Source organism: Dryas octopetala, chromosome 4 (assembly GCF_963921425.1).
Source record: "Dryas octopetala chromosome 4, drDryOcto1.1, whole genome shotgun sequence".
Taxonomy (NCBI): domain Eukaryota; kingdom Viridiplantae; phylum Streptophyta; class Magnoliopsida; order Rosales; family Rosaceae; genus Dryas; species Dryas octopetala.
In genome coordinates this window covers 21,487,262-21,506,589 of record NC_141369.1, presented here as the reverse complement: position 1 = coordinate 21,506,589, position 19,328 = coordinate 21,487,262, and the positions used below count along the sequence as shown (strand labels likewise).

Below are 19,328 nucleotides of genomic sequence, written 5' to 3'. Positions count from 1 at the left end.
CAAAGATATAGATATAGGAACATATGAAGAAAAATATAAGAAAGTCAGTTCCCAAAGCCGAAGTGCATATTTTCGTATATAAATATCTATGAAGAGATCTCTGATCTGATATATAATGCATGCATTTCCTACGGTCAATATATATACAAATGAAAGAAGGGAAACCCATCATTTATTGTCAACCTAACCACACAAATTAACTTGTCCCCCACATTTTCTGCTCAACCTCGGCGCTTAAATTGATGATGGTTAAGTCATACCCAACCATATATGCCATGAGAGTTGGTGTCTTTTTTTGTACAAACAAGCAACCCCAAGAATAATGAGTGGGTTTTATTAGTAAGGTTTTCAGTCACTGATATGATGTGTCAGACAAAAAAAATGATTTCCAGAGTTTTAATTTTAGGGTTTAAATTTGATGTTGAAAGGATTAGAAGAATGAAGAAATTAAAGTCATAGCCACTAGTTATGACTAGACATAATAAACCCCAAAAAATAAGATTCTTAAATAGTAATATTGAGAAAATCAGAACTCACGGTACTCACTTGGTCACAAAAAAAAAAAAAAAAGGTTCTTATTATGGCCCCTAGCATTAAAAAGTCTTCATATATCTACTCAATAATTGTGCTTTGCTTAGACAACTTGACCATCATACCACACGGTCCACACTCACATTATATACATTATACATTATAATTTTCCTTTTCCTTTTTCTATTTTGGCAAACGTTAAGAACACAATACGTATAATATACAAGCACTTGGATGAAAACATATCATAGATGGGGTAGTTTAAGAACTCAATGGGAACATATATAATAGAAATTTACTTGATATTGCTTAAGGTAGTGAAGTTTACTAAAATTTATAAAATGGTATAAGCAGAGAATTCGAACCAAGTATATATGGGTTGAGGGGGTTTTATTGTAAGTAGGTTCAACTTCCGTAGGGTTGGAGTTTGTTAAAAGTTCAGGGATCCATAGATGGAGTTCATTTTAGAGGGTTAGAGAAGGTTGGTTCTCTTCAATTGGGTTGATGTTGTGGCCTCATTCTTATTTTGAGGTGCTTATTGGCCACTGGATGAAATCAAGTGATCACAATATTAGACAAAGAGTTGATAATAGTCCACTCACTCAATCACTCTCTCCCTCTCCCTCTGTGACTTGTGGCCAAAATCACCTTTTTTGTTTGACCAATTTGTGGCCAAAATCACCTTAAATTCCTAGCAGCAGTGAGATTAAAAGTCGCTCACAGAAAGATGTGGTCATCTATCCATTGGGTTAATATTGAATTTGTATGAGGTTGGACACAACTAAAAAGTTGGTATGCAGTCCAAGGCATTAGTTCAACAGTATGATACTCCATTATTCAACATTTCATCAACTTGCTCACATGCATTTTCTCAGGCCCCAAAATTAACAATTCAGCCAAGGTTCCCATCTAAAAACATTTAAATATCTTGATAATGCCTCAAGTGGACGCAAACAAGTCTTTGGGCCACACAAGAAGCCATTATCTCTTCATCAGTATATGTTAATCAACTTAATCTAGATACTTGCGTCACATTCACACAGGAAAACATCTGATAAGGGAAGCTTATTTCCAGGAAGACTAATAGACCTACAAAGAAAACCAGAGGCTCATCAATCTAAGACAATATAGCATAGCCAACCCCGGAAGTTGGGTAGTTACAAGCATACACCTTACTTAAACGCCTTAAGTCTGGATGAAACACCCAACTACTGCTTATAGTAGCAACCGGCAAGTAGCATATGTCGGATATATAAAACTAGTAAAATTTAAGCTGACAAATGGCGACTCATCCATGACTGGAAGCGAGACCAAGCAAGCTCAACTGCAGCTTCATCCTCATCAGGCATTCCCATGTTCTTCCTCCTGTTCACACCTTCCTGAGACCTATTCATGAAAGCATGAGCATTGCCTGGATAAATATGCACTTCATATGGGACTCCTGATGCTTTTAGCTTCTCCTCCAAAGACTTGGCAGCCTGAAAATCAAATCCCAACGACAAGATGAGTCATTTCTTTCAAGGGATATAGTCCTCCAAGTAATCTACAAATTTAACCATTATGGCGGTAACATCACTCATAATTATGCATTACCAATATTTAACTTTCATAGGGTGATACTTGAATTTAGTGTTTATGAGTTCACAATGAACTTAAACATTCATACCACCCCTCCTCATCCTCTATTTATAATTCTCCTACTTTGGAAGGATTATATGGCTGATTCTACAATGATTTGACTTTTTGAATCTTGATGGTGATTTAGGCAGGCACTTAAAGAGGAAAAAACGTTTCATCACCTTCAAAATAAGGTCATTCTAACAATAAGTTGTAAATACCAGTACATGGAATAAAGGGAAAGCAAGATTCCAATAATGCTGATTATTGAGCAACCTACGAAGCTCAATTAAGGCTGCTTGTGCATGCACAAATGCTAATTAAGGGAAAGAAAGATTCCAATATCATAATCTCATATCTACATGAATGGCAAGTAGAGCTTCTTACAAATGGAAATGCTAAACCGCAGGGAAAAAGTATATCAAAATCACAGGACCACATCCCCGCCTCACTTCTTGAAATGAAAATATCCAGACCACTCATTCTGTGGGTTCACATATGAATGGTCTAGACTTATGTTGAGTCAACTATACAATCCAATGAGCATGATCCTCAGAATCACAACCATGAGGCGTCAACAAATGATCCCAGAAAAACAATTTTAATACAATAACAGACGGCACCAGAAATACTTGAGACTGAAAAATACAAAGAAAAAAAAAAGGTCCATACCGTCACATCTGAAAAGCCAACAAAATTATCAAGCTCTCCAAAATGAGCCTGAACAGGAGCCTTAGCTTGGGCAGGGTCAGCAAGCTCTGATGATGGTATTCCATAGAATGCAACAACAGCATCAACCTCAGGGACCAAAACAGAACTTGCAATTGAGAGAGCACCTCCCATGCAAAATCCAGTAACACCAACCTATTTTGATTAAGCAATACGTTAATTTAGCAAACGAATTTACTTTCTAGAATTCATATCATAACTGATTGACATCTCCATAATTTCAGCAATTTCAAGGAGGACTGATTTGGTAGAACATGACAGAAATTTATGAAATATTTTGTGGAAATGGCATTTTAGTAAGAATTCAATTGAGTCAAAACAGTTGTCATTCATGCATTACAATGGTCAATGGATGCTCTTACCAGTATCGGATTTCTGAGTTATTTTGAGATTACACTTTTCCTGAGTTATCCAGAACTATAAAAGTAAAAACTATTATAATTCAATCAATGTCTTCCAGACTAAATTTTTTTCAAAGTTTCGGGTTGTATTCTTTTATCGGCAAGTTTAAGGGTTGTCCACTAATGCACATGAATGTATTTCATCATCCTCTTCTACATCTCCCATGTAGTTCCCATCTCCGTATTCTCTAATTTCCATATATGGAGTAATATACATCATTAGACCATCCCCAAATTATAGCTTTTAAGACAATTACTATAAATTTAAACAAGAAGTAAAACATGACACACCTTCTTTGAACCATTTTCTTTCAGCCAATTAACTGAAGCTTGGATATCCTTTACAGCACCTTGCCAATCAAGACCATCCATCAAATGTTGTGCTTCTGCAACATCCAACCCAACCTTTCCTCGATACAAGCTAGAAAAAAATAAAGTAAGTAGATACTTAGCATTTGAATGCAGCACATAATGAAACCACCATCTTATAATATTAACAAAAGGCAAAGTAAGCTCAACGAATTACTCTGGGATAAGTGCTTTGAATCCAGGAACAAGTTCTGAAATTTTCACAGCATGGTTCTTGATTTCAAAATCCACACCCCACCACTCTTGAAGTACAACAATCCCAGGAGCACCTTCTTTGCCAACAACATATGCATCAAATGCCTGGTCAATTAGATAAAAGAAGGGAACAAAGAACAGAAACAGAATTCAGTAGCAGTTACTAACAATCAAAACACATTATCATGAAAAGTGCAATTCAAAAGGTTTGATTCACCAGCAGTGGAAATAGTGAAATGGTCTATAAATACGATCTGTCAAAACAACCAACTTCATAGCTGCACTTCAGCTGTAATACTGTCTTTTACGGGGCAGGCAAGCTGTTTTATCGTAGCACGTTTGATTAACTGATACATGGCAAGACTTTGTGTGCTTAATTTTTTCAATAAAACAAAACTGCCAAACATGTGAAATTCAAATTCTAAGAATTAAACTTGGAAAGCATGATGAGGAAGTGAGGCAGTTGCTCAACATTGTCTTCCATTTGCAAATGCTATCAAGCAAATCATAGATATGCTACACAAGCCTCTAAAGAGTTGAGACACAACTTCAGTGGGAGGTCACAAAATGGGTTACCTTTCAATAATCAACCTAGGCTTCCTTAAGGGTGTTTTTGGAGCACCCAAGCAAATTAAACGACCCGATCATATTTGCATAAAATTTAGTTTTTTTTTTTTTTTTTTTTCTTAAAAAAAAAATCCACCACAAACGCATAAACCGTTTAATGGAAGTAGCTCCAATTCCACTCCAACATAGAAATTCAACAAAAATATAGAAACCCATTTCAATTCCACCCAAATACATCTAAATTTCGATGTAAAAAATCAAGTCCCCATTTCCCATCAATTGAAACGGCCAGAAAAAAAATTCATACAACCTCAATAATACACCAAAAAAAAAAAAAAAAGAACTTTGGAAGCAAAAGGGTAATGCAAGTAGTAAGAAAGAACAGATAGCAATAGCAATAGAGGAAAATGACAAGAGCGAAAGTACTCACAGTATCGTCTCTGTGGATTTGGATTTTATTGAAGGGGGCAGCAGAGTCGGCCATGGAGCGGACTGAGAAGCGAGAAACGAAGGGAGAGAGAGTCCGTACGAGCGAGAAGGGGGTGGCGGTGGAGTTTGGAAGAGCTGTGGAGAAGAAGGCTCTGGAAGCTGATGATCTGAGATTACTAGCAACTGTTGCTAACATTCTTCACTCAATTTTACAGTAAACGAAAAAAGGACTATATAAATAGAGATAAGGACGTCATGACTCATGAGGCAGAGTGAGCGAGTCAATCCAGTGTTGGGCAAAAGGAGACCACGGTAATGCGAATTATGCGACACGGGGCTAATTGAAACGACGTCGTTTGTGGACATTTTGGACTGTTGTTTTTCTGTTTGATGAGGCTTGGGCTAATAGACTGTTATTTCCTGTAGGACTGGAGGAGGATCCGGCCCATGATTTATTCAATCAAGAGTGGCACTATTGCCACCCTCCATTCATATTTGCTCACCCACCTTATTTTTACATCTAGAGGTGGGAATAGGTCGGGTCGGTTGCATATTGGCTAAATAACTAACCCGATCCAACAAGACCGATAATGCAATTTTGACAACCAACAACCAACCTATCTATTATAGGTCAGTTGCGAGTCAGTTGCCGATAAGGCCAATATGGCTGATATAGGTGGGTCGGTTAAAATTATTAGACTAATATTTGATTAATTTCAAAATTAACATCCGAACCAATTTTGATGAGTCGGTTGGTATTATCGACCCAACTTGGTAGATCGGTTGTTAGTAGAATTATCGGCTGACCGATAATGGGTCGGTTCGCCGATAAAACCGACCCATTCCCACCCTTATTCACACCTCCACAAATTTTTTGAACAAAAAACAAATTTATTCATCACACCCTCTATTATTCCCAAACTGCCCTTATTAATCCTTCTCATTCTCGTTCTTTATCCTTTATATACTATGATTCACCTATTATGAAGAAGAGAAAAGATATTCTCTTCAAAATAATTGTCCAATCAAATTGGATGAAAGGAATAGTACTCGATTTCAATTGAACTTCTACGTCATCCTAAATCAATGAAAAGACAAATATTCGTACTGAAATTTGTAGACAATGGGTGTAGTGGTTAGAAGTTCATCCATGAGCTCAATTAGATTCTTATAATTTTGTAAAAGAAAGTGTTGAAAGTGATGGATCCATGTTTCTATACTTTTAGCACTTGTGTTCTACCAAGCAGCCTTAGTTTTTTGTTTTTTTTATTAGCATGCCCTTTTAGTAAATTTATAAAAGAGAAAAATTATAATTAATTTTTTAAAAAAAGAGGGGTGGAAAAATAAGATAAGTGGGTGAGAATAACACCACTCTTCAATGAATTGGGAATGTTTCCTTTTATAGTAATATTACATGAATATTCCTTAGTTTATACTTTGGATGGCTTCTCAAATTATTTTTTTTTTCTAATAGTTATTTTTGTTGGGCTTACCCAGTTGGAAGGGCCATAAAATTTGACTCTACACCCAAATTTGATCTCCCCTCTCCCTAATTAAAAAGAAAAAAAAAACATGAAGAACCATAAATCAAACTCTTATTATGTAAAAATAAATAATCTAGCACTGAAGCTATCTTGCAAATAATCACATTTCAACATAACCAGTGCAAAGTATACAACAAATGAAATGCTAATATCGTATTCCATGAACCCATTCAAGTGATCTTAAAGAGTGGGGGAAGGGTAGTTTTTGGGTTTAAATCCTATTGTAAGCAATGCTAATATCATTGTTATTTTAGGATTTTTATGTATCCCTATTGGATTGGTGTGCTTCGGTTGAAATATAAATAAGAGCAAATTACAATTTAGTACCTCAATTTTACACTGATTTTCAATTTAGTACCCTAACTTTAAAAATTTGATAAAAAATACCTCAACTTTCATTTTGTGTCAAAATAGTACCTCCGTTAGTTTTTCTGTCAAATAAACCGTTAATGCTGACGTGGCAGGGGTATTTTTGTTTTTTTCCTCACATTTAAAATATAATAATATTTTTAAAATTTTTTGAATAAAAAAAAATTCTTAAAAAAATTTTAACTTTAAAAAATTTAAAAATTTTTTGGAGCCCTCCCCTCCCTGCCCGACACACCCCCTGCCCTCCCCCCCTCCCCAGCCAGCCCCCACCCCACCCCTCCCCTCCCCAGCCAGCCCCCCTCCCTGCCCGACCCACCCCCTGCCCTCCCCCTCTCCCCAGCCAGCCCCCACCCCTCCCCTCCCCTCCCCAGCCCGCGCCCCCCCTGCCCGACCCACCCCCTGCCCTCCTCCCCTCCCCAGCCAGCCCCCCCTCCCTCCCCAGCCCGCCCCCTGCCCTCCCACCCTCCCCAGCCAGCCCCCACCCCTCCCCTCCTTGCCCGACCCGCCCCCTGCCCTCTTCGACGGGGCTCCAAACAGAGTCGATCGGTTCGATCCGTGTACGTAGAGGCAGAGGAGAGCTCCTCCTCCTTCGCCGTCCGGGAGGGGTGTGCGACAGGTGTTTGGGGCTGGGGGTGCGACGGGGCTGGGGCTGGGGGGAGGGGGTGCGACGGGGGCTGGGGGTTGGGGGTGCGACGGGACTTGTGGGGGGGAGAGGTGGGTCGGGCAGGGAGAAGGGGAAGGGGTGGATCGGGCAGGGAGGGGGGTGGGGGCTGGCTGGGGAGGGTGGGAGGGTAGGGGGCGGGCTGGGGAGGAGGGGAGCTGGCTGGGGAGGGGGGAGGGCAGGGGGCGGGTCGGGCAGGGGGGGCGGGCTGGGGAGGGGGAGAGGCAGGGGGTGGGTCGGGCAGGGAGGGGGGTGGGCTGGGGAAGGGAGGGCTCCAAAAAAATTTTAAATTTTTTAAAGTTAAAATTTTTTTAAGAATTTTTTTTATTCAAAAAATTTTAAAAATATTATTATATTTTAAATGTGAGGAAAAAGATAAAAATACTCCTGCCACGTCAGCATTAATGGTTTATTTGACAGAAAAACTAACAGAGGTACTATTTTGACACAAAATGAAAGTTGAGGTATTTTTTGTCAAATTTTTAAAGTTGGGGTACTAAATTGAAAATCAGTGTAAAATTGAGGTACTAAATTATAATTTGCTCTATAAATAATTAATTGGACAAAAGCTAGTTTCCATTAAAATAAGATTCATTGTTGATCTTTTTAGTTTTGATACTGTGTTTGTATTCAAAACTATATGGTCTTATATTCATGATTCAATATTTATACATATTAAAATGACAATTTCATATATAAGCATAAGAAAAATATAGGATGAGAAATTTTTCACCATCATGTCACGTATATTATGTGATTTTCAATAATATATTGACATGTGTGTTTTTTAAGTAAATTTTGCGGTTTAGAACTACCACAATTTCTTCAGATTTTAAACTATATTTCATATTATTTTATTTTATTTTATTAAGGTCCCAAGTCCAAACATTACTCATACAAAACGCCGTGAACTTCACATTCACACACATGAATTGGTCACATGCCACACTCACCCGAGTGTCTACTCCAAGTCCTCCAACGCTTCCTCAAACACCCAAACCAAGTCAAACAAGTCCATTCCCGCCTAATCACCAACGGTCACCTCCTCCACAACCCAAACCCTAAACCCTCAGCTTCAAAATGGATGACAACCCTCCTTTACAACACTTTGATCAGAGCCCATCTCGGTTTCGGTCAACCCCACAAGACCTTCCTCCTCTTCACCCACATGCTCGCCCACCAAGCCCCACCCAACAGCCACACCTTCCCTCCGCTTATCAAAGCAGCCTCTTCCTCCTCTCCCCATTTGGGCACAACCCTCCACACCCAAGTCGTCAAACGGGGCGTTTTGCATGACCCATTTATACAAACCTCGTTTGTGGGCTTCTATGCTCAGTTTGGTAATTTGTGTGATGCTCGTAAGGTGTTCGAGGAAATTGCTGAACCGTGTGTTGTTGCGTGCAATGCGATGATTGATGGGTTTGGGAAAAATGGGGATATGGGTTCTGTTGTTTTGCTCTTTGAAAGTATGTCCAAGAGGGACGTGGTTTCGTGGACAAGTGTTATTAGTGGTTTCAGGAGAAATGGGTGTTTCGGAGAGGGAATTCAGTTTTTTAAGATGATGATGAATGAGGATGTGATGGGTTGTTTTGTAAAGCCAAATGAAGCTACTTATGTTAGTGTACTTTCTTCATGTGCTAATTTAGATGGATTGGGATCTCTTTATTATGGAAAGCAAATTCATGGGCATGTTATTAGGAATGAGATTGAATTGACTGTCTTTATGGGCACTGCATTGGTAGATCTTTATGGGAAGACGGGTTGTTTGCAAAGTGCTGCAAATGTTTTCAAGCAAATGGTAGTTAAAGAAGTTTGTACTTGGAATGCCATGATTTCAGCGCTTTCTTTGAACGGTAGGGAGAAGGAGGCTTTGGACTTGTTTGGAAAAATGAAGATAGAATGGTTGCAACCTAATGAGGTTACATTTGTTGCAGTTCTCACAGCTTGTGCTCGTGGAAAGCTGGTGAAGTTTGGTTTGGAATTGTTTAGATCAATGTCGAATGACTTCGGGGTTGAACCGATAATGGAACACTATGGGTGTGTGGTTGACCTCCTGGGAAGAGCAGGGCTATTTTGGGAGGCAACTGAGGTTATCAAGAGCATGCCTTTTGAGCCTGATGCTTCTGTATTGGGGGCTCTTTTGGGTTCTTGTAAGATTCACGGGACTAGTGAGCTGGGAAATGAAGTTGGGCAGAAACTGCTTGAATTGCAGCCACAACACTGTGGACGGTATGTGGTTTTGTCAAACATTAATGCTGGGAAGGAGAGATGGGATCATGCTGCTGCTCTAAGGAAAGCAATGGTGCATGCCCAAATTCGTAAAATTCCAGCCTACAGTATGATTGATGTAAAGTAGAATTTATGGCCACGTAATCTCTACAATGGTGAAACAGAACAGCTTTTCTTGAGCTATCAGAAGATTGTGGATTTCATGATAAGAAAGTTCCAAATTTAAACCAGACTGTATGATTTCTGCTGCTAAAAAGTGGCAAGTATGAAGAAAGCAGATCCATATCAACTGAATGAATTCACTGAGATGACTACCAGCGTACTTCAGACCAAATGAATTAACTGAATGTAGCAAAAATTTCTGAAGTCAATCAGATTACGTTGGACCTCAGGAAAAAAAAAGGATTAATGTCATTTTGCTCCCCAGACTATTACACATGTATTAGTTTGCCCCCCAGACTTCTAATTTGAAAAATTAAGGACCTTGACTTTTTCAATTTTGCCAATTGAAGTTATTCTGTCAATTTACACATTTTTCATCTAAAATATCGGGATGATATGCTAAGATCTAAATGGAAGAGACCATTTTGCCCTCAAAGATTTGGATGAAAAATGTGTAAATTGACGGAAAAACCTCAATTGACAAAATTGAAAAAGTCAGAATCTTTAATTTTTCAAATTAGAAGTCTGTGAGCAAACTGATACAAGTGTAATAGTTTGGAGAGCAAAATAGTATTAATTAGAAAAAAAAAAAATGGTAAGAGCGTGAGACCCTCTTCTGATTGGACTTAGATTGCAACATCCATGCAGTAGTGTAGACTATGCTAGAATATTCAACAGCTTTTTAAATTCCATTTTGGGTTCATTTTTTTATGGATAATGGATAACTAGTTTTACTCTTACACAACATTTTTGTATTTTTCAAGTCATCCGACTGTTGGTGAATTTTAGCATCAACGTATGCATGATCCTGCATTAGCTGAACATAAACCAAAATATGGTCATTATCAATATTTAATGCCTGGAACAATTGGCACGAAAAGAAAGCAAAAAGCTATCCTAACCTTTTGTGAAAGACTTAGAATCACAATTTTTGTGTAAATAGAAAATAGAATCACGACCTTGACACTTGGCCATTAGTGACCAAGCAAATATAGAGATGAGAAGAAGTGGGGGGACCTTTCTAGAAAAGAAGAGTATCTATGGTTCTATGTTGACTTACTAGGATGAATACGTATCATAAATCTATTTATAGAGTTTTATTTGGTAAGAAATTGTAACTATACAAAGTTTGATTTTTCAACAGACCTGTAGAAATTGAAAAAAGTTGTTAAATTTCAAATTAGAAACCCACCTTGGCCCTTAATTGTTACATACCTTTAGGTAATATATTTATTTGCCAAAAGTAAATAAGATTATAAGATGATGTCTATCAATTTGGTTCAAACTCCAAACGGCCAAAGCTTTCAGTCTCATTTCCAACTTTGCAGGGAGTTGTCACTTTCATTTGCTTGTTTTCCTTTACTTTATATTCATGTTACCATTATATATTATATAAGTACGTAAGAATATTTATTTTGTTTTTTATTTTTTGTTCCAGCACCTCTGCTTTTGTCTGTTGGGAAAAGCTCCAGACACTAACAAACAAGGAAACAATAGAGGTTAAGATTTCCTCGGTCTTCTTAGAAGAGAGAGACATCAGCCCTTACGCCACTGGAAGTTGATTAACCTAAAAATATTAATGAAAGCAAAAACCTAATTGATTTGCGTTCTTCAATGAATGCATCAGATAAGAGGAGTCGTAAAAAAATTATCCTGACAGTATATACAATATACTAAACAAATATAACACTTTTGATGTGTGTGTTTATCATTTAATTTCCATAATATGAAGTCTTTAAAATTATGTTCTGTTCTATATTTCTATCGACATCTTTCCTTGTTCTTGATGTGAGTGTTTGAATTTGGTTTGTAAATCATCCACAAATTATTAATGTGCAGTGGTCCTCCGCACAAATAATTGAACACCATTTGTTCTTTTGTGGAAGGAGATTGCAGCCTTGTCACGTTTCTGAATCTCACTCTTTTTAGTTATTTCTAGATACATGCATGGTTTCACCCCACTTATCATTATCTCTTAACATTTTGTTTTATGAACGCAAATTTGTCTGCCTATATTTATTTATTTATTTTTCATCTCTATTTCTTCTATTCAAAGAAGGTGGACTATGACAGCTGAACTCTTGCTGTGAATGTAACCGTGCAAAAATACTACATTATGAGATGGTCTTATGCATTGTGATTTGGACAAGCATGTACTACATTGTTTGCCGGATATACGCAATAATTTATCTATCTTTTTAGTTATAAGTATCTTAAACAATGTCAATAATTGTATTTGTATCTCTAACTTAAGGGGTGTCCCTAACTCAGATTTTAAAAGAGTTTAATGGATTTTAAAATTCATAGAATTCATCAAAATTCAAAGGAATTGGGTGGAAGTCTCATGGAATTTGTTATGTGTAAAAAATGCATTTAAATCAATCCAAATCCATTAAAACCTTCTCTTAATGAAATCTATGACTTTTTTAGGACACCTAGATTTCATTAGAATCTATTAAAATCTGAGTTGAGGACACCTAAATTTCATTGGAATCCATTAAAATCTAAGTTTGGGACACCTAAATTTCATTGGACTTTTAAAATCCAATGAAATCTAAGTTTGGGACACCCTTAAAATCTATCTAATTTGTCACTTGCTCACTATATATATATTCCTATTAGAAACTATAGGGAAGCCAATGGCAATGATTATATTAGTACTGCAGTGGCTATATATGTTTCTCACTCTGTTGAGACTGGGGCAGAACATGTGTTTAATTATAGTCGTCCATGATGGCCTGCAAGGCTGCAAGCTCAGTTAATTCTTTATATATTTTTAATTTCCAAGGCAATAAAAAATTCATATTCTGATTTGTTTTCTTCTTTTCTTTAATTATAGGTTCAAATGGTAACACATGTTACGTACACATGATGGATGTACTTTCAGCCTTTCATCACCATATCACTACAAAATAATCCCATGCCACATACACAACAAACAAGCAATCACAGACTCAGAACCAACTAGCCCACTATATATATATCCACTACCCTGCAAATTAAGCACATGCCTAAACCTCAGTTCTTCTCTCATATTTTTCAAATGGCTAACTCAAACTCTCTCCCTCTACATGAACGATTTGACCACAAAAGCACAGTGCACAAAGTCATGGAGTTCATAATCCTCTTCCTCCTCCTTTCACTCCTCGTCTATCGTCTTCTCTCTTTCAACAACAACCATGGTTTCGCTTGGTTACTCGCATTCCTATGCGAGCTCTGGTTCACTTTCAATTGGGTCATCACCATCAGCAACAAATGGACCATTGTAGAACATAAGACGTATCCAGACCGCCTCTTACAAAGGTTTAACGTACACCAGTATTTTATATGATTTTGAATTCTCTACTATACTTATTTTTAAGTGTTTGAAACTTTTTACTATGTACAGTCAAGCAAAAACAAGTAGAAGATCCGTATTATATATAATGTATATATATACATGAACAATTTTTGTGTTATTATTTCCGACGTGGGACTCTTTAATGTTTATAAGTACTACTTTTGATTATTAGGGTGGCTGAGCATGAGCATGAGCTTCCTCCAGTGGACATGTTTGTGACCACTGCAGACGCAGAGCTTGAACCACCTATCATTACCATAAACACTGTGCTGTCTCTGTTGGCTGTTGATTACCCATCAAACAAATTGGCTTGCTATGTATCTGATGATGGGTGCTCCCCTCTCACCTTTTACTCACTTGTGGAAGCATCAAAGTTTGCTAAGCTTTGGGTTCCATTTTGCAAGAAGTATAATGTTCAAGTTAGAGCTCCTTTCAGATACTTCTCCTATAACAATTCCACACTTTCAAGTAATAACTCAAGGGAGTTCAAGCAAGAATGGAAGATGTTGAAGGTAAGTAATTATTTGCGGTTGGAGTACGTTTAGTGGTTCAGTCAAATTTTAATGATTGCATGGTCTTAGCCTGTAACTTTTTTGACACACAAAAGGAAAGGTCTTAGCCTGCCACGTACGATTTTGTCCACTGTATTATTGAGAAAAAAAATCGATTAGATCTATTTGTATAATATATGTATGTCAATCCATAGCGTACAAATATATTGATGGGCAATGAAGTTGTTTGTCTTGATATGTGTTTTGTAGAGTGAGTATGAGCAGCTTAGCCGCAAGATTGAGGATGCGGTGAGCAAATCTAATCCATTTCCATGTGACGGTGTTAGCCAAGACTTTGCAGCTTTCTCAAATATACAACGTAATAATCATCCAACAATAATCAAGGTATACAACAAATATTACTGAATCTTTAATTTGTATTGTGACTATTGTCTGCCCCTTTTGCCTACTCTCTAAGTTGCTTTCTCAAGCCAATAAATTAATTTATTTTCAGTTGGTCATATGGTGGAAATTATATGTATTAGTGTATTAGTAATATCTCTAAGTAATTATTGGCACCAAGATATATATATACTGTATACATATGGTGGAAACGACATGTCCCGTGACTGCTGTCACTGTTTTGTCCTAATACTGTAAAATTTTATAAATATAAAAAAAGTAAAATAGAGAATCCAAATTCGAAGGAATATATCTAGAAAATAAAAATAATAAAACCAGAAAATAGAAATATAACCAAACTGACTTTTAATTAACGTGCTTATTTAGCTCCTTCCTTTTTTTTTGGTATGTCCCCAAAAGGTTGTATGGGAGAACAAGGAGGGAGATTCAAATGCATTAATGCCGCACTTAGTTTATATATCAAGAGAAAAGAGGCCAAAGCATCCACATCATTCCAAAGCCGGGGCCATGAACGTTTTGGTTTGTATTTCATATCTTTGTTTACGACCACGCATTCTCTGCTAATATTTTTTGTGTTGATATTATGCTTATGTTTTTGTGTTGATATTATGCTATGGTTAAAGTCTCAACACAACGTCAATACAAGTATAAATCAGTCCTTTTAATTACTTAATTGTAATTAACAATAATTAATTGTTGAATTATATATGTTATGCAGACTAGAGTCTCTGGGTTGATGACAAATGCTCCCTTCATGCTGAACGTCGACTGCGACATGTTCGCAAACAACCCAGACGTTATTTTTCATGCAATGTGCATGCTGCTCGGATCCGAGAACGAACACGAAAATGCATTTGTTCAGTGTCCACAAGTCTTCTACGACGGACTCAAAGATGACCCATTTGGAAATCAGATGGTAGTTTTGTGGAAGGTACTTTAATTATGAAGAACATGATTAATATAGTACTTTAATTACTGCGTAGCTAGCTAATTAACAAGCTAGTATATATTTATGTTAGTATGTGGCACAAGGAATATCAGGAATTCAGGGACCTTTCTATGCGGGAACAGGATGTGTTCATAGACGGAAAGTCATCTATGGTCTATCCCCCAATGATGTCAAAATTGGGCAAACAAATCCCAAATTCATGATTAATGGTACGTAATCAAATGAATCAAATCTAATTATGTCTATATTGATTATATTTTGCTAGCTGCTAATTTATTAGTATCTTTATTGAGTATATTAAGGGCCGGTTTGACACTGTTTTTAGAACTGGCCGGCAATAAAGCAGTTTCAGATTAATAAAAACGTTTTTGGTAACATTTGACAAAAATAAATAAATGTACTTTTGTGTTATAAAAGCACTTTTAAAAAGTTTTTTGAAAAGTACCTGCATGAAGCACTTCCAAATGCTTTTGCATGAACAACTTTGAAATTTTTATAAAAATCTGTATGTACTTCTTAGTAGAAGCGCTTCATTCTAAAAAACAATGTCAAACGGACCCCAAGTTATTAACACATCTAAACTCAATGGCAGAAGAATCAGCCAATGAAGAGTTGCTTAAAACTTTTGGAAATTCGAAGGAATTCACCAAATCAGCTGCTGATGCCTTGATGGGGAAGACAGAATGTCCAGACACGCTTTCCAAATCTCTGGAGGCTGCATACCAAGTTGCAGGTGTTGAATATGAGTATCGAACCAACTGGGGTATAAAGGTATTGACAACCTTGTGTTTATGACCAAAACAACGTGAGTTTAAGATAACAAATAAACTTAATTATATGAAGTGTTCATATATAGGTAAAGAGATAGTCTGACAACATAAATATTTATATTAAATTATGATCACATATGTAAGATAGAATCAAGTTAATCAACTATCTAGATTTATTGTCTGATAACATGAACATAATATCTTATGTTGCTAGACTAGAAGATTGTCTAGTAAGAGAACATTTTTGTATATAATCTTAAAAGGAAAAAATTTACAAATAGGACACATACTTTGATGGTTGTTTTATTTTAAGACATTAATTTTGATTCGTATTAATGAAGGACACATACTTTTATTTTATGTCAATTAAGGACTATTTTTTATCTCAACTTTGGTCTGACATTGGACCCATCAAAACTCCACCAAATTTAACAAATTTATACTTGGTTCAAAGCTATGCATCTCTTCTTTACAATCATATAAAGATCACTAAAATTGGACATTTACAACTCCAGATAATTGGCCCAAAAGTAGGTTACCCAAAACTATCCAATCAGACCTATGGGAAAAAATTTAGAAAATTAGACAATTTCGGGTATCCTACTTTGGAGCCGATTATCTGGAGTTGTAAAGATCTGATTTGGGTGATCTTTATATGGTTGTAAAGAGGAGATACATATCTTTAAACCCAGTATCATTTTTTTGAATTTGGTAGAGTTTTGATAAGTCCAACGTCGGGCCAAAGTTAAAATAAAAACTGAAAAAAAACATAGTCCTTAATTGACACAAAATGAAAGTATGTGTCCTTCATTAACACAAAGCAAAATTAATATCCTGAAATGAAATAACCATCAAAATATGTGTCATATTTGTAAATTTTTCCCATCTTAAAATGACACAATCAAAGTTTCAACTTACTTTTTGTTCTTGTTTAGGTGGGATGGATGCATGGATCCATGACAGAAGATGTCCTAACTGGGCTTTCGATCCATAACAAAGGTTGGAAATCCATTACTTGTACGCTAGACCCACCAGCCTTTCTAGGGTGCGCACCTACAGGCGGGCCTGCTTCAATGGCCCAACAGAAGAGGTGGGCCACAGGCCTACTTGAAATCCTATTCAGCAAAAATTGTCCCTTCTTTGGTACTCTATTTGCAAACCTCCAGTTTAGGCAGTGCCTGGCCTACTTCTGGATCCTTTCGTGGGGCCTACGCTCAGGTCCAGAGCTATGCTATGCTGCTCTGCCGGCTTATAGTATCATCACCAACACACATTTCTTGCCCAAGGTCAGAACGTACCACTTTGCATTGTATGGTTTAATGCAAATTACAATATCTTCCCATAAAGTACGCTTTTTTCAAATTCATAAATCATGAATTGCTCGTGCTATTTTTCAAAAGTAGACATGGGTACAAACCAAACCACACTACATGATTGATCAATCAAATTTGATGAGAACAACAACAAAAAAATACCTCAATGATTAAGATCTACAAGTACAAATGGGTTACACAAATGTGGTACAGTTCACTTCTTAGTACATCTCACAAACTATAATCTATATATAAAGCAGTTGCTTAGTGCTTTTTCACTCTTCTAACCTCCCCAAATGTGTAATTAATGCAGGACCAAGAACCAACCTTCTATATTCCAATAGCTCTCTTTGTCACATATAGCATTTACACATTATCAGAGTACCTTCAAACTGGTCTATCAATCCGGGCATGGTGGAACAACCAAAGAATGGGAAGAATCACCACAATGAGTGCATGGCTATTTGGATTTCTGGGTGTCATACTTAAGCTCTTAGGAATATCCGAGACAGTCTTCGAAGTCACACGAAAAGACCAATCTACCCCTTCAAGTGATGAAGGCACCGAGGACACTGAAGCAGGCAGATTCACCTTCGACAACTCCCCAGTTTTTGTGCCTCCCACAACCATTTTGCTGGTGCAATTGACCGCGCTGACCAGTGCTTTGTTGGGCCTACGACCACCACCACATGATGGGCTTGGGTCAGGCCCATTAGAGGTTGCATCCAGTGTGTGGTTGGTGATATGCCTCTGGCCATTTTTGAAAGGACTGTTTGGTACCGGGAAATATGGTATTCCACTATCCACCATATTTAAGTCTGCTGGCTTCACATTACTGTTCTACACTACCTTATGGTGATAGTACTAGTAGTCTAGCATTACTAGTTTACTACCCTACCCTTTAATCCCTAATTAAACCCAAAGATTTGCTAGGATTTGGCTTCCATTTTGTAAAGGGTAGGATATATTTCCAAGTTAGAGTACCCAATTCTGTTCATATATGTACTTATTTATAGTATATATGGGAACTCTATAAGTTAGAGCAAATACTCTTTTATTTAGAGTATTCATTGTATTCATTTTTCATGGGCTAATTGGTCTCAATTTCTGCAAAATCAAAGATTTGGAGGGACACCAAACAACAAAGACCTATATTACATGTGTATCTTTTCTAGTCCTTGAGTAGGAGCTAGCTAGTGGCAAAAAGGGTGAGCCCTATTGAGCCAATGATGTGCACATGTTAACATTAACTGGTCTAAACTAGTGTACCTTAAAATTTAATCCCGGCCACCTATATCAAGAATGTACGTGTGTGATGCACTGATGCTATATGCCACTAAATCAATATGTCATTGGCACATTGCAAATGAACAATTTAATTGGATTAGTTAAGACTGACATTTACTTCTGGGAAATACTTGGTTCTCAGTTTTGAGGATATTTTCAACCTCAATACCAATAATCTTATAATATGTGTCATTTAATAACACAATTTAGTGATTGTTATGGTTTTCATAATTCAATTAGATACTTACAGTAGAATTTGAGATTGGGTCCCAAGGTCAATCACATCCTCATCTCATCACAATAACACTTGAGTTAAAGCTGCGTAGCGTTGATCAATAATGATGAGATGAGTTGAGGATAGATATGATTAATAACTGAATTAATCTACTGCTAGGAAGAAAAAAAAATGGAAACAGGACTACCTACCGAAGCAATGCAAAGTGAAAAGAGGCATCATTTTGATTTATGACAGTCTCTGCATTGTTTAGAAAAAAAATTAATTAGAAACATAAAAAGTAAAAAGATAAAACTATTCGAACCACTTTAACTGCTTATGTGACATACTATCACTATAATAGAGTTAAAAACCACTCGTGTCGGTTCCACGTAAATGAGCCCCATCTCTAAGGAAAAAGAAGGCTTAAATACTATGCTACTGAACCTTCAGTGTTGGTATGATTTTATTTTATGCCACCAGGCCTAAGTAGTAAGTACATGAGATAATAAAGAGGCAGTTAAATTGAAGTCTTAAACTACCAATTTGGTAGCAGTGTTACAGCTGTAATGCTGATTATAGACTATATATAGTAACCCAGTTGGTGGTACTGACTCGATCATTAGACCTCACCTATATCTCATATTCCGAAGTAGACCTCTATCTCTGTTTTGAAGTTTTCAAATCATGGCAAATTCTGATGAGCATTCTCTTCCTCTATGTAAAAAAATCCATGCT

The 19,328-nt window shown here is 36.9% G+C and overlaps 3 protein-coding genes across 3 annotated transcripts; 2 read left to right on the top strand and 1 right to left on the bottom strand.

Moving 5' to 3' along the window:
• Positions 1 to 1,433: 1,433 nt before the first annotated feature.
• LOC147288120 (alpha/beta-Hydrolases superfamily protein) lies at positions 1,434 to 5,095 on the bottom strand. Its single transcript, XM_086240360.1, has 5 exons — positions 4,840 to 5,095; positions 3,805 to 3,947; positions 3,570 to 3,699; positions 2,821 to 3,012; positions 1,434 to 2,009 (listed from the first exon to the last, which is right to left on the bottom strand). The coding sequence occupies exons 1-5, from the start codon at positions 5,032 to 5,034 to the stop codon at positions 1,800 to 1,802; spliced, it is 870 nt and encodes a 289-aa protein (XP_086096486.1). The 5' UTR covers positions 5,035 to 5,095; the 3' UTR covers positions 1,434 to 1,799.
• A 3,257-nt stretch (positions 5,096 to 8,352) lies between these two features.
• Positions 8,353 to 10,070, top strand: LOC147288119 (Tetratricopeptide repeat (TPR)-like superfamily protein). Its single transcript, XM_086242266.1, has one exon. The coding sequence runs from the start codon at positions 8,353 to 8,355 to the stop codon at positions 9,766 to 9,768; it is 1,416 nt and encodes a 471-aa protein (XP_086098392.1). The 3' UTR covers positions 9,769 to 10,070.
• A 2,610-nt stretch (positions 10,071 to 12,680) lies between these two features.
• LOC147288118 (cellulose synthase-like protein H1) lies at positions 12,681 to 18,167 on the top strand. The gene is made up of 9 exons (XM_086240574.1): positions 12,681 to 13,106; positions 13,316 to 13,655; positions 13,905 to 14,039; positions 14,457 to 14,576; positions 14,776 to 14,988; positions 15,077 to 15,215; positions 15,599 to 15,777; positions 16,712 to 17,062; positions 17,403 to 18,167. The coding sequence occupies exons 1-9, from the start codon at positions 12,811 to 12,813 to the stop codon at positions 17,946 to 17,948; spliced, it is 2,319 nt and encodes a 772-aa protein (XP_086096700.1). The 5' UTR covers positions 12,681 to 12,810; the 3' UTR covers positions 17,949 to 18,167.
• The last annotated feature ends 1,161 nt before the right edge of the window (positions 18,168 to 19,328 follow it).